The sequence below is a fragment of the Rana temporaria genome, chromosome 3, assembly GCF_905171775.1.
Source record: "Rana temporaria chromosome 3, aRanTem1.1, whole genome shotgun sequence".
In the NCBI taxonomy this organism is placed as follows: Eukaryota; Metazoa; Chordata; class Amphibia; order Anura; family Ranidae; genus Rana; species Rana temporaria.
In genome coordinates, this window is record NC_053491.1 from 428,188,431 (window position 1) to 428,209,315 (window position 20,885).

General features: G+C 43.0%; 1 protein-coding gene across 2 annotated transcripts in view; it reads left to right on the forward strand.

Annotated features, from left to right (window-relative positions):
• The first annotated feature begins 4,759 nt into the window (after positions 1 to 4,759).
• LOC120933210 (hepatic lectin-like) overlaps positions 4,760 to 20,885 on the forward strand; it is a 40,676-nt gene continuing 24,550 nt past the window's right edge. Inside the window, exons 1-4 of one of the 2 annotated variants that reach the window (XM_040346290.1) lie at positions 4,760 to 4,850; positions 12,796 to 12,876; positions 17,181 to 17,282; positions 18,679 to 18,720. In XM_040346290.1, coding sequence (XP_040202224.1) covers positions 4,817 to 4,850; positions 12,796 to 12,876; positions 17,181 to 17,282; positions 18,679 to 18,720 — 259 coding nt within the window. In that variant the 5' untranslated portion in view covers positions 4,760 to 4,816. The remainder of the gene's footprint in view (positions 4,851 to 12,795; positions 12,877 to 17,180; positions 17,283 to 18,678; positions 18,721 to 20,885) is intronic. The other variant, XM_040346291.1, reaches the window with a different exon arrangement.

Here is a 20,885-nt window from a genome sequence, read left to right on the forward strand (position 1 = left end):
TACACACGATCGTTTTTAATGACCATTTAAAAAAATTGCATTTTTCATCGCGGCATAAGTGTGTGACTGCTATTAAATTTAGAGTTCGTTTTTTTTTGGCTGAACTTTAAGTGAACTACCATCTTTATTGACTTTGTGTTTTTTTTTCTACGTGCCTATACTCTATATAGTTAAGGGTATGCAAGCACCACATACATTTTTTACAGGTGCATAAACTCAAACACACATCCATGCAAGGGTATTGGTAGTTCTGCTACATACAAAGACATTTAAAGCTGAAATCCACCCTTTCTTACACCCATGGCCCCACTGGTAGCTGATACCTGTGCTTGTAATCTTTGGCTATTGTTTTTTTTTTTGTTTAGTTACCTTTTTCTACTTAAAATTCCATTAGCGTTGCATTATTTCTGTAATCAACACAGTGTGCAGACGTGAGATCGGGAGGTGCATGCTGGGTAGCCAGCTGCACCAAATCCTAGAAACATGTACGAGCAAGCTTCAGATGCCCGCAGTAGCAATGGCCACTGTCTGCATACCAGGGACACTGTGAGTAAACAAAGATTTATAAGGCACATCAATGATCACACTGATAACAGTTTACACTTTGAAATGTACTAGCAAAGGAAATCATAAGGGTGCTTTTTTTAACCTCTTCCATACCGGGCAGTTATACACACTTCCATACCAGGCCTATTCTGGCACTTCTCTCCTACATGTACAAATCATAATTTTTTTGCTAGAAAATTACGCAGAACCCCCAAACATTATATATGTTTTTTTAGCAGACACCCTAGGGAATAAAACGACGGTCATTGAAACCTTTTATCTTGCACGGTATTTGCGCAATAATTTTTCAAACGCCTTTTTTTGGGAAAAAAATTGTTTCATGAATTAAAAAAATTTAAAAACAGTAAAGTTAGCCCAATTTTTTTGTAAAATATGAAATATGATGTTACACCGAGTAAATAGATACCTAACATGTCACGCTTTAAAATTGCGCACACTCATGGAATGGCGCCAAACTTCGGTACTTAAAAATCTCCATAGGCAACGATTTGAATTTTTTTACAGGTTACCAGTTTAGATTTACAGAGGAGATCTAGTGCTAGAATTGTTGCTGGCACTCTAACGCACGCGGCGATACCTCACATATGTGGTTTAAACGGCGTTTACATATGTCGGCGGGACTTGCGTGTGCGTTCGCTTCTGCGCGCAAGCTACCGGGGACAGGGGCGTTAAAAAAATTAATTTTTATTTCTTTTTTTTTTTTATATATTTATTTCTTTTTTTACACTTTTTTTTTTAATTTTTTTTTTTTTTTTATCACTTTTATTCCTATTACAAGGAATGTAAACATCCCTTGTAATAGGAATGTGTGTGACAGGTACTCTTTATGGAGAGATGCGGGGTCAATAAGACCCCACATCTCTCCTCCAGGCTGGAAAGCATGAAATCGGTGAAAAAAAATTCACCGATCTCATGCTTGTGGTTGCTTAGCAGCCGCAATCGCGGCTTTGTTTACTTACGGGGACCCGGGCGTGACGTCATCACATCGCGCCCGGGTCCTCCGACGGTCATAGAGATGACTGGTGACCATCTGGTCACCAGTCATCTCTATGCTTCCTGCGAGCGCCGGACGATTCGTTCTCCGGGCCCCCGATGGCACGGGAGAGCCCGGAGAAGCACCGGATGGCAGCGGGAGGGGGGGGATGTCCCCTCCCGCCGCCTGTAAGAACGATCTAGCGGCGGAACAGCCGCTATGATCGTTCTTACGTTGTGCAGAATCGCCGGCAGTTTAGAAGGATATCTGAATGATGCCTCTAGCTGCAGGCATCATTCAGATATCCACCCGGAAAGCCCAGGACGTCACATGACGTCCACTCTGAACGGCAGAAGTTCTTTGTGGACGTCATTTTACTATGGGCCGGTAGGGAAGTGGTTAAAGACTGGAACTCGGCTTTAAGACGGTTCTATGCATTCTACCACGTGCAAACAGTTTGTGGAAGGCCCTTTTTCTGTTCCAGCTTTACTGTGCCTCTGTACACAAAGCCTGTTCTAAAAAATAAGACATGGTCTGATGAGTTTACTGTGGAGGAACTCAAGTATTCTGCACAGATCCTTAATCTCAACCCTAATGAGCATCTTTGGGATAGATTGGAATGTGGATTGTCTTGTCGTTGAACAACAGTATCTGACTTCTCGACTGCTTTTTTGGCAAAAGGAGTACAAATTTCCAGACACGCTCCAAATTCTTGCAGAAAGCCTCCGAAGAAGAATGAAACCTGTTATAGCTGCAAAGGGAGGGAATGGGGCAATTCTATATTAATGCTTATGGTTTGGAATGAGATATCCAACAACTTTTGATGTTTTAATCTCCACTGTTAAAACTGTCCATTTAAAATAAAAAATTAAATTGTATCTAATGGCCAAAACTTTTTTTTTTTTAGGTGTAGTAGGAAATGGTTATAACTTTTTTTTCTGATCATCTTCTGCTGCCTGTGGCCCATTGGGGATATTTGGTTTTATATCTTGGCTAAAAGAAAACAGGAAGTAAGAGGTTATCTTTTAGAAGTGGGGGATAAATCCCTTCTTATACAGTTGCCATTGGATTGTTTGTTCGACACCAAGAACAAGGCCATGGAATTTTTCAGGCAGGCTTCAAGAGAGGCAACAATGGCCTACAGAAATAGCAGGCACATTATTAAATATTACTAAAGGTTACTAGTTTAGAGTCAATATTTATTGGTATAAAGTGCAGATGCTTCAACAACCTCACGTTACAGGCTCGCTGATGCGTTTCAGGGGGTGCTCCTACTTCCTCAGATCACAGCTCTGAGGAAGGGGCTGCGTCCCCAAAATGCGTCAATGTGCTTGTAATTTGAGGTTGTTGAAGCATCTGTACTTTATACCTCATGGCTTCCTCCAATTTACATGCTGTTTACCTCTGTACCTTTGTGAGTATACATTTTATTGGTTTAATTGTTTTTTATTCAAACACCTTTTTATTCGGGTAATGCACCATGTGTTTGCGCCTTGCCCTTTTTTGTTTTTGGAGTTCTATTTCATCCCTGTCTGTCGTGGCAGTAAGTGCTACAGACATCTGTTGATTTTTAAAGGTTAGAATTACAGTAATGGACACTGTAAACAGTACTTGTTTCCTTTAAACCATGTGGCCGCACTACTCTTTGTATGTGTAAAAGGGTTAATTACAGAGTTAAATGAAGCAATCACTTTCAGTCTGCTGGCACTTGGATTGTTGCCCTCTGATCTAGAAAATCTCAGTGCAGAGACTGAAAGTACCATCATCATAGGCGGTAACACTCCTGGTGATATACATGGGCCAGTGTCCACTACAGCAGGGGCCTATGCAATGCAGAGCCATCCAGAGGGTATCATTTATGTGTAAAGTTTTTGCCTTGGTTGTGAGTGGTTGTACCGGCGCAAATAAATATTAAATATTTCGTGTTAATATAAATTAAATTATTTGGTCTGCTGCAGTTGTGGTGTACTCCACCAGGTGGTGCAGTTGTGCAAAATATTAAAGTGTATTCGTACAGTTTGTACTCCTGCGCTGACCTTAAATTATAAATGAATATGTATATATCCGTGACATTCATACACCAGCTCTTGTGAATCGTTATCTCTAAATCTGTGATACATTCACATATATAGAAACAAAATGTAAAAATTATATAAAACACAAAATATATGAACCCCTTCTCCCCTGCAAACTCTTAAGCGCGTCTGCGCTATTAATCAAAATACGGAACTATAAATACACTAAATAGTCCAGTGCAGTCGTGCATTAATACAATGTCCTCAAAAAGCGTGCCTCCAGTAAGTGCAGGAATTTGTGCCTTGCTGCAAAAAAAAATTTGTGACTTTGCCACCTTATAGTGTCACCACCACCTCCTATTGCGCTATGCGCTCACCAGATTCAAAAAGGTAAACTGCATATAATCATATGGTGTACGGTTTCCTCTTCTGGTTCCCGAATCTCTGCGCTCCAACTCTCTATGGGTTCTCGTATACTCCCAAGAAGAAAAAAGGCCCATATGGTGTAGTACGTTTTAACAAGTTTTATTCATGAAACATTAAAAACGAATTTTACACTCACATGTTCCTGTGCCCAAGCCTGCACTAGCCTGTCCAGCGTCACTGCTACCTTCCCGGCGTGCGTTCCAAGCCTCAACCGTGGTGCGTTCCAGCGGACGAAAATGCCTGTGCAGTATCGTTCCAGGGGTCAAGAATCGTGTGGCGTGAAAAAGATGTGTGGTACCCCCGCGCCTCAGCGCGTTTCGAATACTTAGATTCGTCCTCAGGAAGCTGCCGGTGTACCTCTTGAATGGCTATTTATGCCCTAAATCTTACTCCAATTGATAGGAGTAATCAAGCAATTGGACACAGTAAGATTTAGGGCATAAATAGCCATTCAAGGGGTACACCGGCAGCTTCCTGAGGACGAATCTAAGTATTCGAAATGCGTCATACTTATGTAAAGCTTTGGACATACGATCCAGATAGTTTTTTCTATTGCTTGTTCTTTTTTTTAGATGATTTGATAAATGAGGCCCAGACTACTAAAATATATCATTGAGTAATCAAATGTTAGGATCACTGCTTTATTTATTAATCTCATTGCTTTATTTGCCTTTCTTGATATGATATTTAAAATAAATACAAATCCCTTTTTGTTATTGGTTAAGTTTCTTAATGCCTTGCCCTTGCTTTTAGTTCCCTAAAATGTAAATACAGTGCCATGCAACTTCTTATTTAGACACAGATTGCTCAGAGTCCTGTTTGTCAGCTTGGTACAATGAGGAGAACTGAAGATCTGAGGGTGAACTCAGGTAATCCATATATATTTAATTTATGCATATTGAAGGAGGTAGACAACCTTAATAAACACCTTAATGTGACAAGTACAGTACCTGCATTACTGGTTCTTTACTAGTGATATGTGGAGTTATTTAGGAGAAAGTGATACCACTGCAAAATTACCAATTTTCCTGGTGGCAGCATTTCCTTGAAAGAGAAACATTCACTCATTAAGCTGCTTTAGCAATAGTTGCCTGAAAATAAAAATCAATCTACCCTTTATTTCCCTAATTTTTGGGGTGGTGTATTTAGGGTAGGTCGTTTGATTTAATTTAGTGTTTTATATTTTTACTTTTTTAGTATACTTGACCATTATTATTTAAAACATAGAAAAATAAGGATTTTACCATGCCAGATCAGTGAGTTGTCGCCACATCCCAGTGTAAATGAGAGAAAAAAGGGGACCCCTAGGTTGGGACTTTATAGGCATAACTCCACACATAAGTACATAGACAAAATATTTATAACAAATGTAAAAATTATGTTTCTAATTCAAGCACCTTCGTCAGGGCAAGAGTATATGCAGTCATAAATTTGACTTACACATAAAATGTGTGCAACCTTAAGAGATAAGGTACTGCCAGTGGTAGTGCCGACGGACGCCCACCAATAATATCAAATTTTCAGCGATATATTTCACATATAGAAAGCTATTTTTTGTTGTGTTGTGTATTTCACTTTTTGTTAGCCCGGTAATCCCCAGGATATCATAAATAGTGAAGGAGTTGTGGCATACAATATCTGCAGACTGATGAGTACGACTACCTGATGCCTCAATATGGCTTCTTATCCATATGTAGTATGCTCAAAGTCTGTTGCCTGGCAAAATGCCAGGCAAAGTCTGTTGAAAAACAAGGGTCCTCTGTGTATTATATTTCCCACTCTGCAGTGCTTGCACAAAAAAAAACATAAAATAAGGACTATTGACTGCATTTTTGGCAAAAGAACAGGTCTAGGATAGTTTAAAGGAGCTTCTATAACTCTCAGCGCCAATTTAGTGCCCATCAAATCCCTAAAGAATTACTCTCAGTTGTATTTAGCACATCATGTTCTGATCGGTGTTCCTGTTTTGGATTAAAAGCACCTCTATTTTGTCATGCTACAACCAAAAATGTAAATGTATTTTATTGGAATTTTATGTGATAGACTAACACAAAGTGGCACATAATTGTGAAGTGGAAGCAAAATGATAATTTTTTTTTTTGAAACGTGTGACGTGCATTTGTATGCAACCCCCTCTAGCCTAGGTTCACACTGATAGAGGGAATGAAATTGTGCAAGATCAGCTGAACTCGCACGATTTCATTCACTCATGTCAGTCCCGACTTCGGGAGGGATTTCAGAGACATCTGTGCAGGTTGCTCACAGATGTCAATGGAAATCACACCCCAAAGTCACCAAAAATAGTACAGCAACTACCATTTCCGGCATTTGCCACCGATTTGGCATGCAAATCGCTCCAGTATGAACGAGGGCATATTGACTCCTAACTAAAATATAGTGAAATCAATTGCCTTCAGAAGTTACCTAATTAGTAAATAGAGAACGAAACTTCCCCTCAGAAAAATTGGGACTTTTTAGGCTCAAGGAATGTGCAAAGGTCAGGCATAATGGTATTAATTATTTTTTATTTTTTGGTATCAAAGTATTTTAAATACTTTTTTGATACCAATAAATACAATATATTTAATACTAATATGCCTGACCTTTGCACATTCCTTGAGCCTAAAAAGTCCCAATTTTTCTGAGGAAAGATTAATTTTTCTATCCATATTAGGGATGTGGTATTTTTAAGCAGAAGCACACAACCATGTTTATTTCATAATTAGTAAATAGAGTCCACCTGTGTGTAATTTAATCTCAGTATAAATACAGCTGTTCTGTGAAGCCCTCTGAGGTTTGTTAGAGAACCTTAGTGAACAAACAGCAACACGAAGGCCAAGGAACACACCAGACAGGTCAGGGATAAAGTTGTTGAGACATTTAAAGAAGGGTTAGGCTGTGGTCTGTTTGGCTCCACTTCTCCACCTCTGATACTCTCACCAATATGTTACCACTCCCAAAACGATCATCCTAACTTGTGACCCTATTACTGGGCTGGTCGAGGCATATACCTCCAGATGTCCCTCCCCACTGTCCTCCTATGACCCTACCCTGCAAATGTTTTCACAGCAGCCCTCGTGCTCTTTCCCCACTGTTTCCTGCCCTTTTCTGCTCTATCTTCTTTCCTTTCCTCTTTTTCCCTTTCCATGACCTTCTTTGGGTCGTTCATCTCTTCTCTTTTTCTTTTTTATTTACTTTGAATTTTCCATATGTTACCTGATCGGAAACAATGACACCCTCCTGACGGGAGTCGTTTTTTGCTCTTAAGGACGGCCGATGATGTTCATTATTTTTTACAAGACATCAGGAGTTATGCTATGGGCGATAGCCATTGGGCTTACTCAGGTTACGTGTCTGATCACGACTGTCACTTTTATGTACCATTGATTATTGTTTCCTTTTATATTTTTCTTTTTCTCTTTATGTATTGTTTATTACGCTACCAATAAATACATTTTCAACTCTAAAGAAGGGTTAGGCCGCGTACACACGGTCGGTCCATCGATCACGGTCGGTCCATCGGTTAACCGATGAAGCTGACTGATGGTCTGATGTGCCTACACACCATCAGTTAAAAAAACAATCGAGTCCAACGCGGTGACGTAAAACACAACGACGTGCTGAGAAAAATGAAGTTCAATGCTTCAAAGCATGCATCAACTTAATTCTGAGCATGCGCGGGTTTTGAACCAATGCTTTTGCGTACTAACCGTCGGTTTTGACCGATTGGTTAGGCGTCCATCGGTTCAATTTTAAAGCAAGTTCTTCATTTTTCGACCAAAGGATAACGGACCGATGGGGCCCACACACGGTCGGTTTGGACCGATGAAACTGAACTTCAGTCCGTTTTCATCGGTTTTGTCCGACCGTGTGTACGCGGCCTGAGGTTATAAAACAAATATCCCAAGCTTTGAACATCTGACGAAGCACTGTTCAATCCATTATCCAAAAATGGAAAGAGTATGGCACAACTGCAAACCTACTAAGATATGGTTGTCCACCTAAACTGACAGGCCAGGCAAGGAGAGCATTAATCAGAGAAGCAGAGAAGCAGCCAAGAGGCCCATGGTAAATCTGGAGGAGCTGCAGAGATCCACAGCTCAGCTGGGAGAATCTGTCCACAGGACAACTATTAGTTGTGCTCTCCACAAATCTGGCCTTTATGGAAGAGTGGCAAGAAGAAAGCCATTGTTCAAAAAAAGCCATAAGTCTTGTTTGCAGGTTGCGAGGAGCCATGTGGGGGACACAGCAAAAATGTGGAAGAAGGTGCTCTGGTCAGATGAGACCAAAATGTAACTTTTTGGCCTAAAAGCAAAACACTATGTGAGGTGGAAAACTAACTGCACATTGCCCTGAACACACCATCCCCACCGTGAAACATGGTGGTGGCAACATCATGTGGGGATGCTTTTCTTCAGCTGGGACAGGGAAGCTGGTCAGAGTTGATGGGAAGATTGATGGAGCCAAATACAGGGCAATCTTAGAAGAAAACCTGTTAGGCCTCGTACACACGACCGGACATGTCCGCTGAAACTGGTTCACGGACCAGTTTCAGAGGACAGATCCGATCGTGTGTACAGGCTAGCGGACAGATTTCCAGCGGACTAAAGTTTCTTAGCATGCTAGGAAACTTGTCCGCTGGAGAGCTGTCCGTCGGACATGTCCGCTGGTTAGTACGTCTAACTAGCGGACCGAAATCCCGCACATGCGTCGAATTGATTCGACGCATGCGTAGAAGCATTGAACTCGCGCGATAGAGAATGTCGGTGTGATCTACGTCACCGCGTTCTCTGTCCGCGGGGATTTCGGTTTGATGGTGTGTACAGCCATCAGACCGAAATCTCCGAGCGGACATGTCCGATGAAAACGGTCCGCGGACTGTTTTCATCAGACATGTCCCCTCGTCTGTACGGGACCTCAGAGTCTGCAAAAGACTTGAGACTGGGGCAAGGGTTCACCTTCCAGCAGGACAACGACTCTAAACATACAGCCAGAGCTACAATGGAATGGTTTAGATCAAAGCATATTCATGTGTTTTTAATTATGTGCCACTTTGTGTCTATCACATAAAATCACAATGAAATAAATTTAAGTTTTTGGTTGTAACATGACAAAATGTGGAAAATGTCAAGGGGTATGAATCATTTTTCAAAGCACTGTATATAAACATACACAGTCCCTGCAGATAGATCACATAGCCCTGGAGTGCTGAATGATCTTTTACTATTATGAATGAATAAGCAGCTAAACATGCCGGGCACCAGCAGCTCAATCACATAGCCCCTACCAGTACGGTCAAAAAGTGGTGGGCAAACTGTCAAACAATGCTGATTAGCAATAGCAGGATGGATCCAAACAGGATCAAATAATACTTTAGAACTTGAGAAAACTTGCCATAAAGTTTGGCAGGTTACAGCTAAAAAGCACTGTAAGTACTTTAAGGCAGTCTTTCTGCTAAAAGCCGTCAGGCCCTAGTTGTAATGTTCCTGATTCACTGTGACCACTGGAAATATTGGATCGCCAAATGAGCAAAACATGCATGTCTATGTTGAATCCTAATGTACCCAATCTGGTTTTCTCATCCTTCTAATATTTAGGTGACTATGCAGCTTTCCAAAAGTATGAAAAAGATTATTAATTACCTGCTGTTGATATCTATGCCTTATTTTCTTTTGAGTTTGGCATCTTCAGCCATCTTGTCTTGTCCAGCCCATAACGATGCAGTTGCTGTACCTGTGTATGGAAGTTATTTTGTCCCGCAATGTGACAGGATTGTACAGTGACCTGACAGACTTATGTATCCTAGCCTTAGGAATATACCAGGTGATTTTATTTTCTATCTACTCATTATAAGATTCTGTGGCGCATAAGGTTAGTTAGCAACATTGTTGGGGAACTAATCTTTGATAAACATTAATTTAATAATTTCTAAAAACAGGCTGAAGGTGGTCAAGAAGATTATTTTCTTATTCCTACAAAAATCTGCCTCCTGTTGTATTGTCAAATCAATAATTGACCTGAAATATGATGGCCAGAAACCCCATTTGACTTCACTGATGTCCCAAAGCCTTACTTTTTAGATATTAATGCTGACAGTGCCCCTTTAGGAAATAAAACACAAATACACAGGGTAAAATAAAGGCGAAAAAGGGAAAGCTTGTCTAAAGAAAAGTTTTTTGATTTGAGTTGAGAGAAGATGACTCTCTGATGTTCTTTGAATATGAATTCCAGAGTTTTGTGATATAGCAGGAAAAGGATCTGTCTCCCATTGAGTGTAGGTGAGTAGGGGGGACACACAGAAGACCAGAATTTTGTGTTTTTTTAATACACATTTTTGATCCATTTTTGAAGTTTATGGAACCAAAACCCTGAAAAAAAGTCCCTGGCCCTTTCCTTAACTACTTGCCGACCAGCCACCGTCATTTTACGGCGGCAGGTCGGCTCCCCTGCGCGAGAGCCCGTAGCTATACGTCGGCTCTCGTGCAGGCCACTAGGGGCGCGTGCCCCCAACACCTATGCGCGTGCCCGGTGGGCGCGATCGCCGCCGGGCACACGCGATCGCTCGTTACATAGCGGGGACCGGGAGCTGGGTGTGTAAGCACACAGCTCCTGGTCCTGTCAGGGGGGGAAATGCTGATCTTCTGTTCATACAATATATAAACAGAAGATCAGTGATTTCCCCTAGTAAGGCCACCCCCTACAGTTAGAACACACCCAGGGAACATACTTAACCCCTTTCCCGCCCCCTAGTGTCAACCCCTTCACTGCCAGTGGCATTTTTATAGTAATCCAATGCATTTTTATAGCACTGATCGCTTTAAAAATGCCAATGGTCCCAAAAATGTGTCAAAAGTGTCCGAAGTGTCCGCCATAATGTCACAGTACCGAAAAAAATCGCTGATCGCCGCCATTACTAGTAAAAAAAAATATTAATAAAAATGCCATAAAAATACCCCCTATTTTGTAAACGCTATAACTTTTGCGCAAACCAATCAATTTTTTTATGAAAAATATGTAGAAGAATACATATCGGCCTAAACTGAGGAAATTATTTTTTTTTTATATATTTTTGGGGGATATTTATTATAGCAAAAAGTAAAAAATATATATATTTTTTAAATTGTCGCTCTATTTTTGTTTATAAAAACAAATAACCGCAGAGGTGATCAAATACCACCAAAAGAAAGCTCTATTTGTGGGGAAAAAATGACGCCAATTTTGTTTGGGAGCCACGTCGCGCGACCGCGCAGTTGTCAGTTAAAGCGACGCAGTGCCGAATCGCAAAAAGTGCTCTGGTCTTTGACCAGCAATATGGTCCGGGGGTTAAAGCGGAGGTTCACCCGTATATATTACTTTTTTCCCTTAGATTCCTGCTCGTTTTGTCTAGGGGAATCGGCTAGATGTTTTAAAATATGAGCCATACTTACCGTTTACGAGATGCATCTTCTCCGTCGCTTCCGGGTATGGGCTGCGGGACTGGGCGTTCCTTCTTGATTGACAGTCTTCCGAGAGGCTTCCGACGGTCGCATCCATCGCGTCACGATTTTCCGAAAGAAGCCGAACGTCGGTGCGCAGGCGCAGTATAGAGCCGCACCGACGTTCGGCTTCTTTCGGCTACGAGTGACGCGATGGATGCGACCGTCGGAAGCCTCTCGGAAGACTGTCAATCAAGAAGGAACGCCCGCTCCCGAAGACCCATACCCGGAAGCGACGGAGAAGATGCATCTCGAAAACGGGTAAGTACGGATCATATTTTAAAACAAATAGCCGATTCCCCTACACAAAACGAGCAGGAATCTAAGGCCGGGTACTCACGAACAAACATGTACGGTGAAAGCGGTCCGTCGGACCGTTTTCACCGTACATGTCTGCCAGAGGGCTTCTGTACGATGGTTGTACACACCATCGTACAGAAGTCCGCGCGTAAACAATACGCGGGGCGTGTCTGCGTCGTCGCCGCGACGATGACGCAACGATGACGCAGAGACGTGGGCGGGCCTGCCATTTAAAGGCTTCCACGCATGCGTCGAGGGACGGCGGGCGCCTGGACATGTACGGTAGGTCTGTACTGACGACCGTACATGTCCGAGCGGGCAGGATTCCAGCGGACGGTTTTAAAACACGTCCACGAATATTTGCCCGCTGGGAAAAGGCCCGGCGGGCAAATGTTTGCTGGAATTTGGCCCGCTCGCGCCTACACATGACCAAACATGTATGCTGAAACTGGCCCGCGGACCAGTTTCAGCATACATGTTTGGTCGTGTGTACGGGGCCTAAGGGGAGAAGAGAAAAAAAAAACAAATTGGGTGAACTCCCGCTTTAAGTGGTTAAAATGCACAGATGTGAGCTATGTCCATAGTAAACCTCTCTGTGCTGCTCCTGGCCCCTCCCTCCTGTCGAGTGCCCCCACAACAAGTAGCTTGCTATGGGGGCACCCAAGCCGAGCTGCATCTCTGTGTGTCCATTCAGACATGGAGCTGTGGCCCGGCTCCGTCCCTTCTCTCTCCTGATTGACCAACTGACTTTAATTGACAGCCGCGGGAGCCAATGGGGCTGCTGCTGTGTCTCAGCCAATCAGGATGGCTAAGACACTCGTGGACATCGCTGGAGAGAGATGGGGCTCAGGTAAGTATTAGCGGGTGCTGGGATGGCTGCTACCCACAGAAGTTTTTTTATCTTAATGCATAGAATGCAGGACCCCCTTATGGGCAGACCCAGCAGTGGCTTCTTCCACTGCTACCAGGAAAATTAGATTATCTTACTTTCATGTGTTCACCTTTGCAAAGCCATGTTAAAATTCATGCTTGTCTCCAGGGAACTCTTCTGATGATATTACATATGTCAATATGCAAGATTTTAACGCACAGAAGATAGAGTATCATCCAAACCATGGAGGTAATTTATTACTATAAGGTGTAATTATTTTCTAACATTGAGTACTAAAGAAATATGCACAAATTTATAGGACATTTATCTTCTGCTAACATGTATAGCGGTGATATATTGACCCTAAAAGTCATATCAAACAACCTGTGGGCCATTTATTTTGGGGAGGAGCAAGGGGCTTGCAAAGAAAACATTTTATTTGGCACAAAACACTAATTTTTATGGCTATAATCATGATGATGTTCCACTGTGTAAAGCATAACCGCTTTTCACTGTGGAACCATTCAGTAAAATACAGTGTTTTGTTTCTAGCGCAGATATAAGTGCAACGCTAAATATATGCAGCGCTAAAAGCATAAAATTAAAAAGTAAGAGTCCATTGTGTTGAAACAAAGTCCTTGTTCAGGGAGAAGACTGGAACCACCCACCCATGGTGTAAACAGGGACACAATAAGGTGAGTATGAGATATATATCCTCCACCGAACACCAACACACTGGGCCTCTTGAAGGAAAATGGACCAGTGAATTACAGGTGGTCAAACGGGCATTATACATCCATGGCACCAATTCACCGTAGATGGTCTTGTAGTCTCAACATATGGTAAATCCAAAGTCCAAATGCCAGAAGCTACAGTCTGTCATAGGTATCAATTGTTTCCAACCACAAAGATGGCTGAAGTTGGCGCGTACAGCGCTGTGACGTCAGAGCTCCACCCTACGCAGCGTTTTGTCCAATAGGAACTTCGTCAGGGGTGAGGTCAAAGCTTGTCATATCCTCTTTATAAAGGGGGGGGGGGCAAGATAAAAAGAACTCTTCCCCCCTGCACTCCAAACTTCTCTCTCATCCAACTGAAGCGGAACCGCATCACAGCCAGATGTTTACACCACAGCTAGGACATACAAGGCTAAACACACCCACGGGGCAATGTTTAAGGAGACCGGATAGAAAATATTATTCAATAAACTAATCTGGTTTCTGAGAGAGGGTAAGAAATAAAGAACCGGGCCAATTGGAAACATATAGATATAGCAAATACAAGCAATTAGAGCATCTGAAAAGATGAAATTAGGTTTAAAAAAATAATAATTCCACAAACGGCCTGATCAAAGACCAATTGTGGAATAAAAGCAATGCTGCCATCTAGTGGTTCAAAACATGTAATGCAAAACATTTTAAAACAAATGCATAACAATTAAGCCGAAGAGGGATAGTCTAGGGATTCAACTATTGTTAAAAAAAGAATTAACATTCCATTCTATATTTAAGCCAAATGGTCTATAAGATTTTAAAGAAAAAATCCACCAGGTCTCCATCTTTGATATCTCTCCAATGAGGGTCAAACCTGTGTATGGCCATAAAGGATGTACCCTTTAAACGTTTACCATGACATAAAGTCCCCAATGGACTCTTACTTTATAATTTCATATTTTTAGCGCTGCATATATTCATCCTTTTGTTATTTATTGTTACCATACAATTTATGTCAGCTGCTTTATTAGTACTAGCGCAGTGATTCATTTTAAATTATAATAAGTGTAACCTTGTTTTTGGAAGGCAGGGCAGCACATAGGATGATCTTCTCCTGGTAGTTTATAGCCAGTTTCTTTGTAGCAACCAGGAGATCCAAGCCTCAATATAAGTGGAAGGATAGGACCTTCCTGAGTTCTCACTGTACAGTGCCCATACTTATGTAGCACTACCGCTGGAGGAGCTGCTGAATATTTCGGGCGGCATGTTACCTCTATTTTCTCGCCATCCAGGGTAGTAGAAGAGAGTTGAAAAAGTTCAATGTCCACACTTTACACTTCTTTTTCTTAGATTTATTTGCAGAATTTGGTTAGAAAAGAAGATATTGGTGGAGGGGTGGAAGGGTAAATAGGTAGATAGGTTCAGGTACATAATGTCAATTAGGAAACACCCCTGCTTCCAGCAAACAATTCTCGTCGCCACTCTAGCCAGAGTAGGTATTGCTCACCCGGATAGGTCCCTCTCACTGGCCTAGCAGACGGAATGGCGCATTGGAATAAAGTACAGTCTCAGCCACAGACCTTCCCTTATAATCGCTTAGACGCGAGTTTCACAACTTGCATTCGGCGCTCTATAAGCATTTATTCCAATCCAATCCAATGAGGAGACACTTTCAAACCAGAATCCCCTAACACAGGATTCAGCACCCGGATCTCTCCAGACTAACTTCGTAGAACTCAAATCTGACAGGCGATCACCATCAAGCCTCTCAGTGTATGGTGCATCCTTCGATGAAGTTTCCAGGCCTTCTCCCAAGATACCAGCTTCTTGCATGGTCCTCTCCAGGATAGGTCGTCCCCTGGCTTCCTTCATCAAGTGGCTTCCTCCCGCAGGACAAACAGCACAGGATCACCTTGAAAGCGCAGGCCCCAGTCTGACTACTGGGCCTACTTAGATAAACCACAACCCTGGACCAACGTGGTCCCGGAGCCAGGATTTCAGGAGCACGCACCCCCGGTCAGACGGGCCATGAGGTGCGTGGGACGACAGACTGACGACCCCGGTCCAGAGGCGTTTGTCCCTTAAGTACCCCTCCCCAGCATGCACAGCGGGATGAGTCGAGGGGGACACCCAATACACCCTGACTCTGCTGCTGCCACCCTTGGCCTGGGATGATAATAACACCCCCGGGCGAACAATGGTGGTTACTCCCAGCACAACCATGGCTGGAACAGAGGCAACATTTTCCCATAATTACACATGTCTGAGTCAAATAACAACTCGGGCCCCCTCTAAATTTACAGCAGCGCCTGTTCAACAGGAGCAGGCCGCTACACACTCCCCCTGCTAAATTAGACACTGTCCCCAGTGTCGTGAACCATGGCGTCTCAAGCCTGAATGCAAACACCTGAACCCAAAAAGAAAGAGGATGGGAAGGGGACGAAGGAAAATAGGAACACAACAGGCATTATCACATCATTGCAATCTACAAATTTACAGTCCGCTACACTTACACGAATCTTGCTAAAATTTATGTCATGTCCTTAGATGCTATAAACAACTTTATTACAGCCTGAGAAGGTCGAACAACCCAAGAATGTAACATCAAAGATCCTACAATTTGACAGGGCAGGCAGTCACTGGTTGGGGTTCAGCTCCAAGTGCACATCACTGGAGTAACTCTCAACAAAACCTGAGGTTCTTGTGTTGCTCAGTTTTAGTTATCTAACTGCAACTTCAGGATACATCCAAAAACACAGCCTAATTCTCTACTCCACTAGGTGCACAGCTTTCAGGTACCCAACCAACAGGAGACCCTCTAGGCTGGGGCTCCAGCCCTGGGGCCCTTGAACAGGCACACAGTCTGCCTACCTAGGATTTTCCCCCTAGTAAAAGACCCTTCTAGAACAGCTGTTTTGTAAAAGAATGGTCCAGTCCTCTGATAATAAAGTCACCAGGGATTGGTGAGCTAACAAGACAGGCATAGCTCTCTGCGCCACACCCCTGTCACAGCACTCTGGAGCCCACTAAACAAAGTCTGGCAAATGATTCAATACAGAGAATCCCTTAGCATAGCGTTTTATGCAAAATATAAAAACTAGGGATGAACCTGGCTTTGGTGCAAAACCATGACCACAAAATCCAAAATTAGCATTCCCTGCCCCACAGCTGCACATGCACAAAGGGGCGGAGATGCTAGTGACACCATTGGCTTAATATAGCCATATGGCCTCGTTATGTCAATGACATTGACCTCATATGGTCATGTGGCTATCTTAAGTCAATGACTTTACAAACATCCCAGTCACTCTGGGTATGTGCAGCTGCAAGGCAGAGAATGCCCCGGCTGTAGCTCATTGGGACAGAACTGAGGGCATCCTTCTGGGTTCAGCTGAACATGGGTTTGGACTGAACACAAGCTCATCCTTGTTCAAAGCAAACAACTAAAGCAGGGCTGTAAAGCTGGCCACAGTTGGTGCGATTTTCTTTCCTCCTGCGGAGCTTTGGTGTTCTTTCAACAGGGGGGGGGGGCGCAAGGAGACACCCCGGCTGGTAAAACACACATGATTACTGCTGGTGGCTATAGCTGCTGGAAAAAATCACATAAAAAAAATCTGAAATGCTGGTAGTACCCAAGTTGTTTGATCGATCAACTTGGGTACAATCTGCCTGCCCATACATGAAGGATGTGTACCCCCTTGAAGCCAATGTGTATGAGTCCTAACTCTCTCAGATACTCCTAGGTTCATCCAGCTAATCTTTTTCAAAGAAAATTTACACTACAGTGTTGTCCTACATCAGGTGCAGATGCACTCACTAACCGTGTGTCTATATTTATTTCAGCTGCCAAGAATACCCACAATAAAATCATACGGATACTGATGGTTCTCTCAATCTTGATGTTTCTTATTTTGGCCGTCTTAACAAGTCTTCTGTTTATTAAATGTGAGTATCACTCATACAGTCATAAACTTTGTTGTGGAAATGACGAGAAAAAAATATGTTGTCCTAATTTTGGGTTGCACCATTTATGGAAAGAATTTACAGAAAGCACTTTATTAAGCATTTGCAAATTGTTGGGACTCTACACAAATTGAATTTTATTGATTTCACAACCTTGAGGATTATAGTAAATACTTTATTGCGCAGACACAGTTTTTTTATTCTTATGTTGTAATATATAGGTGAAGTGTGAATTCTATTTTTTTTTGTGCCAGCAGCAATATAGTTTCACTGGGCAAATACTTGTTAGCGCTGGAGTATTTTATATAATTATTTTCATGTTACGAAGGGAAAATTATCCTTGAAACACGAGAGAGAAACCAAATGAGAAACTGACAACTGTCCCAAGCAAACTATTACCCAGAAAAGATAAATTTAGACACCCACTAAAATACAGCCAAGGCTAGATAGAAAATCAGATGTAAATATGAATTTAAACCACATAAATATAAAGTGAACTAATTGAATTAAATAAATAATGTCCCAAAAATGTGCTGAATAAATCTCCTTGGTATCCGTAATCAAAACAAATGACACCCCAGTGAACTTGACATCCGTGAAGACCACCACGACATAGAAAGCCGCTTACTGCATTGACAGGTAAAATCAGCAGTGAAAATGTAGTATCCGTCCACAGGTTAAACGCTGGGTTAACAGGAGCCTCAACAGTGTATCCTCCGATCGTGAGAACGCTGCACCCTTGTCATACATGTGGTCCGTGCATAGGTGTGCGCAGCCTATTGCATTAGGGTGTGCACCCCAAAGGTCAAACACACATTACTGATCACTCACAATGTGCATTCAGAAAGGGAAGGGGCCGGTAACTTACATATTTACTGGCCCCTTTCCCCACTCCCAAAGCATCCCAGCAGCAACAGCCGATAGGAGAGTCAGCGCTGTGTGGGGAAAGATGGGAGCCAGAGCAAGAGGGGGAATCTGTGCTGCACAGGGTGATTAGGGTGTGCCTGGGCACACCTGGCACACCCTGTGCGCACGCCTATGGGTCCGTGGATCATGAATTGAAAAGAGCGGACCATAGCAGAATAACATTTGGGCAAGTGTATTAAAAAATAGAATATTGTACTTACAAACATAAATTCATAAAAGCGTGTCAAAACAAATGCCGGGCGGCACTATAGGAGCCCTTCCTCCTTCACATTGAGCGCAGTGACGTTACTGGACGTGTTTATACCACCTAATTGCAGCTTTCTGGTTCATCATTTCCTAATTTCTTTTTGTCTGGTTAGCGCAGTTTTTCTTGTACTAAAATACAGGGTTGCTACACATACTGTACATAGGTTCTATCACCACTTATATTTGTTCTGTATTTCCTTCCCAGATATAACCATTACAGAGGAATTGTCACAAATGAAAAACAACGGTAAGGTGTTAAGAAGCATTCTTATCAAACTACTTCTGAAATTTGATTGACATTTTGTGACAGGGTATTAGAGCAACTGTTTATCTAACCCAAATTTTCAGGACAGAGTACACACAAATTTATTTTAGTGCACACAAACACAACATAATACCAGATTGTTTGGTAAAATAGGGACGATTGTGTTAAATAAATAGATAATCAATTTGTGAGTCTCAAAATTGTGTGCTCCTGTGAAACACTTAAAACATTACAATTGTCCATAGGCAACTCTATAAAAGACTTTACAGCTTTTTTTTTATCAGTAGAGAACAGAGTTAATGGTGAATGATGGCTCTCACGATGGTAAGCCCCCTATGAAATAGTGCAGGTGACAGGTTTCCTTTAAGAAGAAGACATCATGGGTCCATTAGATGCCCAATGCATTCTATTGAAGCTGATAAGGCTCCTCATTACCCTTTTTTGGACTTTGTATTAGATGTGAAAGAAGGGGTGACTCACACATTGGGGTCTACAGGAAACCCACACAGAACAGTACAGTGAAACCTCGGATTGCGAGGTAACGCAGTTAACAAGCTTTTCGCAATACGAGCACTGTTTTAAAAAAAAATCCAGACTCGGTTTGTGAGTGTTGTCTCGCAAAATGAGCAGGATTCAAGCCACAGCAGTGTGCAGTACCGCGTTTGGCCTGAGGTGCGTGGACGCCGGAGCCGAGCGGAGCTCGTAAATACTCCATTCCCGAGCCTTTCTGAGGTTTTCTGCGTTCAGCCGAGCTGTCCCCGGGCCTTTCTGAGTGTTTCCGGGGCTCTCCGCCCCCCCCTACTTCTGGCCACATGCGGTATTGCATGCCATTGAAGTCAATGCGGAACAAATTATTTTCGTTTCCATTCACTTCTATGGGGAAACTCGCTTTGATATGCGAGTGCTTTGGATTACGAGCATTATCCTGGAACGGATTATGCTCGTAATCCAAGGTTCCACTGTATCTGCTTTTTGACTTCCACCAGCCATTGGATCACTATTTAAGCTAGAAGCTATTATAACTCTGCTAAACATACATCTCAGGACGGTTTTGTGGCTTTGCCAGCACACTGCCAAAGAAGCTTGTACTTTCAAAAGATCCAACAAGCAAACACAAGTAGAGTATCCTGGTATATGCAGTCCCGTATAGTGAGGAATGTGAAGACCCGAATGTTAGGTGACAAAACAGACTTCTAACAAGCCAGCAAAAAAGGCAAATTCTGCAGGTTCAAAAGGCAGCAGTCTACGTCTTCAAGAAAACAAGCACTCTTTCAAGGTCAGAAAAGTGTACATCTGAGGCCTAGTACACACGGGAGGATTTATCCGCGGATACGGTCCACCGGACCGTTTCCGCGGATAAATCCTCTGGAGGATTTCCGAGGATTTTGATTCGATGGAGTGTACTCACCATCGGATCGAAATCCGCGGCGAAATCCCATCGCGATGACGTGTCGCGACGTCGCCGCGATGATGACGCGGCGACGTGCGCGACGCTGTCATATAAGGAATTCCATGCATGCGTCGAATCATTACGACGCATGCGGGGGATTGATTCGGACGGATTGATCCGGTGAGTCTGTACAGACCAGCGGATCAATCCGTTGGGATGGATTCAAGCGGATAGATTTTAAAGCATGTCTTAAAATTTTTATCCGCTGGAAATCCATCCCAGGGGATAAAAATCCGCGGAAACAGATCCGCTGGATTGTACACACCAGGGGATCTATCCGCTGGAGCCGGTCCGCGGATCAATTCCAGCGGATGGATCCTCTCGTGTGTACGGGGCCTAAGGCCTCATACAGACGAGAGGATATACGCTGGAAACGGTCCGACGGACCGTTTCCAGCAGATAAATCCTCTGGCGAATTTTGATCTGATGGCTGTACACACCATCAGATCAAAATCCCCGCGGAATACATCCGCAGTGATGTGGCCGCGGCGTTGCCAGGACGATGACGCGGCGACGTGCGCGACCCTGGAAGGTAAATACTTCCACGCATGCGTCGAATCAATACGACGCATGCGAGGGATGGGATCGGATGGACTTATCCGGTGAGTCTGTACAGACAACCGGATAAGTACGGCGGACTGGATTCCAGCGGATAGATTTCTTAGCATGCTAAGACATTTTTATCCGCTGGGAATCC